Source organism: Oryx dammah, unplaced genomic scaffold, assembly GCF_014754425.2.
Source record: "Oryx dammah isolate SB20612 unplaced genomic scaffold, SCBI_Odam_1.1 HiC_scaffold_16, whole genome shotgun sequence".
Classification (NCBI taxonomy): domain Eukaryota; kingdom Metazoa; phylum Chordata; class Mammalia; order Artiodactyla; family Bovidae; genus Oryx; species Oryx dammah.
In genome coordinates this window covers 402,866-413,828 of record NW_024070200.1, presented here as the reverse complement: position 1 = coordinate 413,828, position 10,963 = coordinate 402,866, and the positions used below count along the sequence as shown (strand labels likewise).

At 56.5% G+C, this 10,963-nt stretch overlaps 1 protein-coding gene across 3 annotated transcripts in view; it reads right to left on the bottom strand.

Moving 5' to 3' along the window:
- Positions 1–10,963, bottom strand: part of BRF1 (BRF1 RNA polymerase III transcription initiation factor subunit) — a 63,136-nt gene that overhangs the window by 48,605 nt on the left and 3,568 nt on the right. For all 3 annotated transcript variants that reach the window (XM_040256795.1, XM_040256796.1, XM_040256798.1), the window contains exon 2: positions 7,418–7,498. In XM_040256795.1, the coding sequence (XP_040112729.1) occupies positions 7,418–7,498 (81 nt within the window). The remainder of the gene's footprint in view (positions 1–7,417; positions 7,499–10,963) is intronic.

Genomic DNA, 10,963 nt, shown 5'->3' with positions numbered 1-10,963 from the left:
CCGAGGAGGGCGCCCAGGACCCAGGAGGGCGCCCAGGACCGAGGAGGCGCCCAGGACCGAGGAGGCGTCCAGGGCCGAGGGGGCGCCCAGGGCCGAGGGGGCGCCCAGGGACGAGGAGGGCGCCCAGGGCCGAGGAGGCGCCCAGGACCGAGGAGGGCGTCCAGGACCGAGGAGGCGCCCAGGACCGAGGAGGCAAGGCCCGACCGTGGAGGAGAGGGGAGGCAGAACACACAGCCCACCAAAACTGAACCAACAAGAAACAGGTGATGCGAACAGACTCCATCAAGGGAAGTGAAACAGAATCTGTAAAGCAAGCAAGCAAACAAACCTTCCCTATAAACAGAAGTGCAGGACCAGACGGCTGCACAGGTGAGCTCTACCAAACATGCAAAAAAGAGCTGACTACACGGCCTTGTCTCAATCTCACCCAGAAGGCTGAAGAGCAGGGAGCACTCCCACAGACATTCTATGAAGCCGGCATCACCCTAACACCAAAATCAGGCAAAGACACCACCAGAAAGGAGACTGCAGGCTGGTACCTTTGAATATAGATACAAAAATTCTCAACAAAATATTAGCAAACCAAATTCAGCAACACGGATAAAAGATCACACAACACAACCAAGCAGGATTTGTCCCAGTTTCACAAGGATGGCTCAACGTTTGCAAATCCATCAATGTGATAAACCACACCAAGGAAAGTCAAAACCCACGTGATCATCTCAGGAGACGCAGAAAAAGCATTTGACAGAGTTCAGTATTCATTAAAAAAAATTGTTACCGAAGGGGTAATAGCAGGAACACATCTCAACATGATAAAGGCCATTTGTGAAAACCCACGGCCTATATAATACTCCATGGTAGAAAGCTAAGAGCCTTCCTACTAAAGTCTCGAACAAGACAAGGATGCCCGCTCCCACCACATCTATTCACCACAGTATTGAAGTTCTAGCCATAGCAATCAGACAAGAAAAAGAAGCAAAACGTATGCAAATTGGAAGGTAAAAGGTAAAACTGTCACTATATGCAGATGACATGATACCATATATGTTAACAGAAAACCCTAAGGACTCCACACAGAAACTACTAGATCTAAATGGATTTAGCAGTGTAGCAGGACACAATAGTGACATTCGAATGTCAGTCGCATTTCTTCACACTAACAATGAAATATCAGGAAGGGAATGTAAAAAAACCCAATATCTTTTAAACCAGCACCAAGTATATACACCTGGGAAAAACCTGGCCAGGGAGGTGGAAGACTTGTATGTTCGGAATTATAAAACATTAATAAAGTAAGTTAAAGGCGATTCAAAGAAATGGGAAGATACCTTATGCTTCTGGATTGGAAGAATATTGTTAAAATGGCAACATCCAAAGCAGTCCGCAGATTCAATTCAATCCCTATGAAAATATCCATGACATTTTTCACAGAACTCGAACAAATAATACGAACTCTTATAAGGAAAAAGGCCCAGAATCGCGGATCCTGAGGCGGGGTGGGGGTGGGCACAGTGGGGGCGGCATAGCTCTCTCGCCAGACTTCGGACGCTATGACAAAGCTGCAGCAACCAGACTGTGTGGCACTGCTGCAGAGACAGACGCCCAGACCAGTGGAGCAGGACGCAGGGCCCGGAAGGAGGCCCACACACGCAGGGGCCATCACTCTTCAGCTACGGAGGCAAGAACATAAAATGGGAAAAAGACAGTCTCTTCTGCAAGTGGTGCCGGGAAAGTTGGACAGTCACATGTCAATCAATGACCTCAGAACACATCCTCGCAGCATGCCAAAAAAAAAAAAAAACTTACCTATGTTCTCTTAGGTCAGTCTCCCAAGGCAATAGGGACAAAAATACACAAACGGGACCTAATCAAATTCAAAAGCTTTTGCACAGCAAAGGAAACCATTAAAAAAAAAAAAAAAAGACAACCTACAGAATGGGAGAATATACTGAATCACACTGCTATACAGCAGAGATGGCACAGCACTGTGAGCCAACCATGCTTCAGCAAAGAAATAGTAAAATTGAAAAATGCAAGCCTCAACCTCTGCTTCATACCATATATAAAAAATTGATTTGAGGCAGATCACAAACTTAAATGCAAAATATACAACAATAAAGCTCCTAAGTGAAGGCACAGAAGGGTATCTTCAGACCTTAGGATGGACAAGAGTTAACATCTGTTTAAGCTTTATCATTTGTTATCCGGCTGCGTCCAATCTTAGTTGCAGCGTGTGGGATCTTAGTTCTGTGACGAAGGATCAAACCCAGGTCCCCTGCATTGGGAGCCCCGAGGGAAGTCCCAAGAATTAAGATCTTAGGTCACAAAATCCCCTAACTATAAAAACAGATATATAGGGACTCTGTTAAAATTAAGAAATTTCTTTTCATCAGGACATTAAGAAAGTGAAAAGTCATCTACTGGGAGAAAGACTCAAAATACGTATATGCATCAGAAGACTTGAATTCCAAATTTATAAGGAAGTTTACAAATCAATAAGAAAACGATAACTCAGTTAAAAAAAAAAAAAAACTTGTACAAAAGACGCAACAGGCAGCTCAGAGAGGACCAAGCAAAAGCAGCTAATCTCACTGCTCACCAGGGAGAGCAGAGCAAGGCCCCTGAGCGCTGCGCGCCCCCCAGGAAGGCCAGCAAGCGCAGGGGCTGACACGTCCACTGCAGACCGACACGCACGCCACATGCCCCAGGACCCCTCCTGCAGCGCCCTCCAGAGAGAGGAGTCCACCAGAACATGCATGGCAGCCACAGGACTGCCGAGCGTCCGCGGCAGGAAGAGGACGCAGTACATTCACAAAGGAAGCCCTCCCAGCAAACCGGCCGCTGACACGCACGCGAAGGGCGCTGCTTGTGTGATTCCAACTGTCTGCGGCAGGAAAGCCAGGGAAACTAACCGGCAGGAGGGAGCTTTCTGGGGCACAAGTCACACGCTGGACCATGCTGTGTGCTCAGACCTTAAGTCACCCACACTAACCCAGGAGTTCACCTAAGGTTGGTACAGTTACACGTTTTACATACGTTATGCCAAGGAAAACAGACAAACAGAAAAAATACAGTAAAACTTCCCCTGAGAAACATCTCCCACGTGAAAGGGTTCATCAGGTCAGTAACAAAAGCTCCAAGCCTAGAGGCATCTGAGAATTCCAAGGAGAGAGAAAAAACCCAAAGGTCCAAGTTAAGAAACAAACAGTGAGACGGTGACTCAGACGGGACTGCATCCCCGCGCTGGCCGCCCAGCACACCTTGGCCCACCCTCCGTGGGCACCCACCCCAGCCCTGCCAGGCTCCTGGAGGGAAGACGGGGGTGCAGGGCTTCTCTCCCGCTGAGCCATACCTCAACCAGGGCTCAGCATGTTTCCAGAGAAACCAGAGGCGAGCCCACAAGAGGGGCCTGGGGCACCGGCCTCCAGGGCGGGGACAGGAGGCGCGGACCCCGAATGGCGGGCCCAGGAGAGGGGCCTGGGGCGCCAGCCTCCAGGGCGGGGACAGGAGGCGCGGACCCCGAGTGAGCAGGCCCACGATGCAGACGGTCTGTTTCTCCTACAATTCTCTCCTGTTCCCTAAGAAGGCACCCAAAACGGAACATAAATAGTAACAACGGAAGGTGAATCCACAGACTCCAACCGGACCCACAGGCTGGGGGCAGGCGGCAGGGAGCGAGTGCCGACACCCCCGTGGCAGGACCGAGCAGCCGCAGCGGAGAGAAGGGGACAGCCAACCGCGGGGAGGACCGTGCGGGAAACCGCCAGAGCCCGGGCCCGGAGGCCGTGCCAGCAGACCGAGAGAGAGGCGCACGAGTGAGTCAGCGAACGGCCGTAAACGCTGTGTGCACAGATGAACTCACAACAAGTAACGAGAGTAAAGCTAACCAAGAGCGGGAGCTTCCTGCGGTGCAAGCGGTGCGCTCCACCCTGATCGGCGCGCAGGCCTTCAGTCACGTGCGGCCCCGACGCATCAGCAGCAGGCCAGTCATGCTTCTTAGCGAATGTCCGGGAGACACACAGAATCTGCCCGTGCCTCTCCTCCAGAAGCGACAGAAGATGACAGCAAGGACACACGGTCAGCATGGACTCACCAGGACGGAGGGAAAAGCACAGGAAACCTCCGCGGACAGGCAAGGCCGGCACACGGCGGGCGCGCTGAGGGGCAGGGCAGCGTGGGGCCGCCGGGAAGAAGCCGGTCTGGACAAGAGCAGCGGAGTCGGGGCTGGAGCTCACGGCCACCCTCGGCCCCCACAGCCCCGTCCAGCAGGGACAGCTGCCCCGCCGGGCGGAGGCCGAGCCCGAGCCCACCCCTCCCCGGGTGCCGGGCGCTGGCCCGGGCAGGCGTCCCGGGGAAGGAGCGAGGGCGACCGCCGAGCGGGCTCGCCTGGCCTCAGACCGCGCTGACCCCGTGCCCAGCAGCCCGCAAGCTCTGCTTGACTTCTTAAACTAAGCCGTGTTTAAAATCAGATGGGGTATTTCTCTCTGTACTGCTGGTTTACCATTTTACTTCCATGAATATGTCTGCATGAACGCTACTCTTTACAACTGATTTGGGTCCAATGGACAACCTGATTTGGGCTTTTGGAAATAGATCCATTCTCTACTGGGAATAAAGTTCTTCACAGGCAGATGATCTTAAAGGTGGGTGCAGAGAAGAAGAAAGATTCCAGGACAGTACCACCTAGAAGACAGCCGGTGGGGCTGGGAGTGAGGCCCGGGCACTGCCCCAGCAGCGGAGGCGCGGGCCACCCGCAGGAAGAACTCTGCTCTGGAAGCAGCAGGGAGCCCTAAAGACACAGGACTGCAGGCTTCCAACACCGTGCGTGCTAACTCAGTCCAACGCTGTGCGCCCCACGGACTGCAGCCCGCCAGGCTCCTCTGTCCATGCGCTCCTCCAGGCAAGGATCCTGGAGTGGGTTGCCATGCCCGCCTCCAGGGGATCTTCCCAACCCAGAGCTCGAACCCCTATCTCATGTCTCCTGAATCGGCAGGTGAGTGCTTTACCGCTAGCACCACCTGGGAAGTCCTCCAACACCATGGTCCGGGTTCAATCCCTGGTCAGAGGACTAAGACCCTTCAGGCCACATAACGTGGCCTAAATAAATACATAAATCTGTGTGCCCTAAATTTGTATACACATAGTCTATACAGGCAAAACAAAAGGCCAACAAAACTACGGGTAGAAAGGGACAGACCCACAGCCATCATGGAGGCTTTAATATGCTCCTGCAGTGACAGGCAGACAAGCAGAGCCAGGATCAGTGAGCTCTGGGAGGAAGCCTGACCCCAGTGACGTGCACACACACCACACCCCCTGCAGAAACAAGTTCTTTTCACGTGTCCAAACTGATTGTAACCAACCAGACAGATGGTGGGCCATGAAGTCAAATCATTCAGAAGACTGAAATCCTGCAGAATATTGTCTCTAAACACAGAAGAATCAAGCTGGATATAAGACAAGACCCAACAACACTAACAATCCAGGGGGTCAAAGGGAAAAGCTCACCGGAAACCCTAACACATTCTGGCGCGGGTCGTAATCAGAAGCCCACCGCCCGCCCTCTCGGGAATCAGCAACACAGCCGTCAAGCCCTGCTGGAGTGGGGAGCGGCTGGCCGAGGGTGTGCTGGCCGCCACCATCCACAGCAGCAGTGGGCAGCCAGGCAGGTCCTTGAGAGCCATGGACCAGGAGGCCAGGCTGCAAGGAAGGGTGCTCTGTATCACCCAGCGTGCAGGTGAGGGCGCGAAGCCTGGCAGAACGTCCCGTTGGGAGGCACTCGGGTGCCAGCACGTCCCTGAGAGGGCGCTCACAGAGGCCTGAGGCGCCCCAGCAGCGGTGCCCTGCCTGAGTGACCACAGCCAACGTCGTGCCCAGCTGTGAGAGCGTGGTGCGTCCTCTCAAATCAGCAACAAGGCTCCTGGACGTGGTGTGGTGCTGGAGGGTCTAGACAGCACTGTCAGGGAAGGGATTTAAATGGTGCCTAGATTAGACAGTAAAGCAAGGCTATATCTATTTCAGATGTCATGATCTCATATATAGAAGATTCTCATAAATCCATTCAAACTGTTAAGTGGGATTTTCAGGGGTTGCAGGATACAAGATCAATACACAAATATCTATCATATTTCTATACACTGGCAACAAACAATCAAAAAATGAAACAAAGAAAGCAATTCCATTTATAATAGCATCAAAAGGACGAAATATTTAAAATAAATTAGCAAAGAACAAAAACTTACACTTTGAAAACCACAAAAATTGTTTGAACAAGTTAAGGAAGACCTAAACCAATGGAAAGGCACTCTGCACCAGGGGTGAGGAGACTCCGCCTTGTTAACAGAGCACCACTCCCCAGACTCATCCTCAGAGCCCACTGGTCTCTGTCCAATTCTCAGTGGGCTCTGTGCAGAAACTGACAAACTCAACCTAAAACTCGTCTGTAAATTCAAGGGACTCAGAACAGGCAACAAAACAGTGTTAAAAATGAAGAACAAATTGGGAGGAGTCAAACATCCTGGTTTCAAAACGTGCGACTAAGATGGAACAAGCAAAGCAGTGTGGTACCAGCAAAAGGGCAGACGTAAGCCTGGAGGGCGGAGGCGAGAGCCCAAAGCCCTGCCAGTCGCCGCCTCCTGACGAGGGCGCCACGAATGAGTAGCCTCCTCAGCAGTGACGCTGGGAAAATGGGTACCCACGCGCAAAAGAGTGCAGGTGGGCCCTTACCTGAACACCAGACGCAAACACTAACTCAAGGTGACCCTAACCTCAGCCTTAGAACTAAAGTCACAGAACTCAGACGGAAGCACCAGCTCCCTAAGCCTCTGCTACGTGGGCCGAATCAGGCAGCCTCTGTCACTAACGACACAAACGCGCGGGCAACAGCGGAGCAAACGGGCTACACGGCCTCAAAGTTAGACCCTTCGCTTCACACTTACCATCGACCCACAGAACGGGCGCACGTTGTTGCAAATCATAGAGCTGATGAAAGACTCCTGTCTGAAATACATGAAGGACTTTTACCACTTAGCAAGAGGACGAATGGCCCAATTAAAAACAGGCCAAGCTTAGGACAGACACTCCTCCCATCTGGGGCGGGCTGGCACTGTCCCAAACTGGTCACACTGCAGGCCAAAGTGCTGTCCCCACGTCACTTCTGTGCTCACCGAGGCTGACTGGCTTCAGAAGCGCAGGCCCACTGGGCCCTGAGGGCGAACGGAGCAGCCCCGCAGTGGCTGCAGCAAGCCCAGGGTGCTCCGCAGGGGCCCGGCGGCGGGGGTGGGGCCTGCTCCCACAGTTCCTCCTGGCAGGCGGCAGGCGCGCTGGTCGCTGCAGGCCGCCACGCTTGCGCTTCGCCCCGCAGCCCATCCCGCCTGGGAGCCCGCCCGCCCCCACAGGCCCCGCAGGGAAATACCGTTCTGCAGCGTCTGTGCTCGTGACTCCTTTCCCAGGCTCACGTGGAAGCCGCCGCCCAGGGTTGGGGCTTTGCCAGCACCTAGAAGCAGAGATCAGACGGGTGAGCCAAAGCCCGGCAGAGATCCGTGGCAAAAGCGTTTTTCGTCACCGCTGATGTTTCTGGATCAAGAACTCAGAGGGGTCAGCACGCAGACCAGGAGTCCGCAGTGAGTGACCCCCAGCACACCACCTCCTCTGCCCTGCCCTGGAGCCCAGAGGAGACCATCACACAGTGCCCGCCTCCCCAGGCTACAGCTCAGGCCCAGCCCCTCACTCAGCCCTGCAGCCCAGGGCTGCCCCCTCCCGTGGTTACCACGGCCATCTCCGGGGGAGGGGGCTGCGGGCTCCTGGAGGGGGAGCCTTGTCCGTGGGGCCAGCCGTCTGCAGGAGGGACCCGCGCATGCCCGCCCACCCACCTGCAGCAGCGATCTAAGGACCCTGCTCCCAGAGCGTGGCCGCGGCTGCACTCCTTGAATCTCCCACCAACTCCAAGCCACCCCAGGAAGTCTCAGATACTCTGCTCCGAAGGGCTTCAGGGCTGGACTTCTGCCCTGACAGCCTCCTCTGGAGACAGCCAGGTGGGCATCCGATGGTTCACCAGACTTCACAAGCCCCAGCCCTGAAGCGCAATCCTCAACTGAGCCCCATGCCAAAGGGAGGGCCCGGGCAGCAGAGCACAGCAGTGGGGCGGGAGGAGCTGCCCGACCAGAGTCCAGCGTGTCCGTCACAGAGCACAGGCCACCACACTAGGTGCTCCTCAGGTCAGGGGCAGGACTGCACACCGTCAGCCACAGGGCCTGCGGGAGGACCACGCGGAGGCTCACGTGTCAGGAGGCGGAGCAGCCAGATCTGAGATCTGAGAGGAGGCCCCCAGGAAAGCCCATGGCCGAAGTCCTGGGGCCGGCAGGCTCCTCTGGGTCATCCATGGGCGGTCACAAGCACAGACAGCAGGGGAGCAAGCTGGCCTTCCTCTTATCTGCGACTGTTCCGTGTGTGATCGTTTAGACACAGGAGCCGCTGCAGACGCCACCTGCCCAGGACCCACATTGAGACATGCCTGCGGTGTCCCAGTGCTGCCCAACTTTTATTTCAGAAGAAGGGGAAAAACAGCACCGTATTGTTTTAACTGAAATGAGTCCGTGTCTTAAATAAACTATTACAAGAATTCTGCATTAGAGGACAGAGAGGGAAGCAGTCTAAACCCACTGAAGCCCCAACCGTCTTCCAGGAGCACGGACTCTGGGGGCCTCCCTCCAGCCACCTCCACTGGCCTGCCTGCCTGGACAGACCCGGTGACCAGCACGGATCGCACAGAGATGCCGCCGGATCGGCGTGGAAGTGCTTTGGGTGAGTGTGGATGCCTGGCAAGGCCTGCCGGCCACCCCTCCGCGCCCCTCCGAGCCCCGCCCACCCCGCCCCTTCCCTCCGCACCTCCGGCTCTCCCCAACCCCCTCTCCAGCAGGCTGTCATCCCCCGCCCCGACGTCTCTCCAATGCCCCCAGCACCCGTCCTGGGGCTGCCCAGCCGCATCTGCTCCAGAAGGTGGCTCCTGACTCGCTCTCCCCAGGCACACTGGCACACACTTGCACAAACACCACTGGTGCTCTCCAAGGTGCCTGCGGATAGCTTCCGTCCCCCACGTGCCGAGGAGACCCCACGTGCCGAGGAGACACCGGGAATGAGCTCTGGAAAGGAAGGGGCCTCCCTGGGCCCCGCCAGCAGGGGAGGTGAGGAGTGGGGGGCAAAACCGGCTTGCCAAGTAGATGCAGGTTCTTTCATCCGACAGACCCCAGCCCCGGCGACGTGGTTACAGTAGACACACAAGGAGGGCAGCGGTGGAAGGTATGAAAAGTGCTTATTCAGCAAATCTCAGACCACTCACACCAAGGGCTGGGCTCCCCTGAAGCGTGGAGGAAAGTTTGAGCTCCACCTCTGGCCAAAACCACCAGCGCATGCTGTGCTAGTCCTTCAGAGGCCCTTCACACTGTTCCCTCTACTAAAAGCATCTGGTATTTTCTATAACAAGATCCCGTAAGGAACAAGATACAACCAGCCAGAACTATCAAGCAGGAGGTGCAGTTTCCATCACCCCAGGTGGGCCAAGAGCGCCCCCGTGTGGACAGCACGGGTACGGCCAGTAACTGCACCCAGAGCACCTGGCCCCTGGGGTTGGGGTCTGCAAAGGCAAGAAGGTCCAAGACCCTCCGAGTGTGGAGGACGAGCGGAAACAACATCATCCCAAGAGCAGACAGAGAAAAGCAGCACGCTGCTCCGCCCTGCAGTTCACTCACAGGCCTGTCCAACACGGGTAGGCCAAGCCCTTCCGAGGCCTGTACTCACTACTCAAAGTGAGGGGTCCCTGTCGCTGCTGTGAAACTCCTTCTAAGGGGGGACAACCACACGAGGTGCAGTGGGCAATTCCAGGACAGAAGGGAAATCCAGTGGCCCCTCAGCCTGAGCTCAGATGTGGGGATGAGGCTTCTAAAGCACCCAAAAGGTCCTGGGAAGTCCACACTGAGCCCACACATGGGCTTGTTGATGGACACAGACCTCGGATGCTGGTGAAGAAACAGCTAACCCGGGCAACTGCCGGAATTTCAACCAAAGAGCTTATCGCAGCTGCAGTTCTGATTGTGGAAACCACCCAGCACGGAGCACGCGAGGTGACCCAGGCAGCTCGAGGCATTTCAGGACCAAGGTCCTCTCACCCAGGTGCCTCCAGGACAGGGCTCAGCCACTTCCTGGGAGCAGGTCCCTTCCGCCCAGACCTCAGGGGGCCACAGGATAGAAACAGGGAAGCAGAACCTTCAAAGCTCCGGGACCAGAGCTTGACTGGGACACGGGGGCAGCTGTGCCTGAGAGAGCACCCAGGGGCCGCGCGCCAGGGCCTCCTCTCGGCGTCACACGGCCAGCACCTCACTCCTGGCCAGTGCCAGGACGCCGGCACCTGCAGGCGCAGCGGCCTCGGGGACAAGCCCTGCAGCAGCCAAGAGCCGCGACTACGGAGCCCCCGGGAGGCCCGCCCCAGAGGAGGGAGGGCAGGGCCAGGGGAGCTGGAGGCAGCGCTGTGCGGTGCCAGCGGCTGTGCCCAGGCCGTGGCCTCCGGCGGCAGCAGCCCGGCTCCCGGGGGCCCCTCGGGGGCGCTGGGCACCGTCAGTCAGAGAGCCCGGAGGAGAGGCCTGCTGTCCTTGAGACCTTCAGCGCCGACCGCGGCACAGGATGCTGACGGGCCCGTGCCGGAAGCCCTCCCCGGCCCCGAGCCCCTCGGCACACAGGCCCCGTCCCCAGGACTCAGAGACCCGGCTGCCCAGCTCCAGCCAGCGCCTCGGCATCCTGCACTCCTGACATCCATCCCTCTCTGAGCCACGCCCGCCCCTCCCCAGCTGCCCAGAGCCTGAAAGACAGCCCCGATGTCCCCAGGACCGCCCTCGGGGCCATCACTGGGGAGGCCGCGCACACACACACACACACACACACACACAGAGGCTGCACACACACACACACA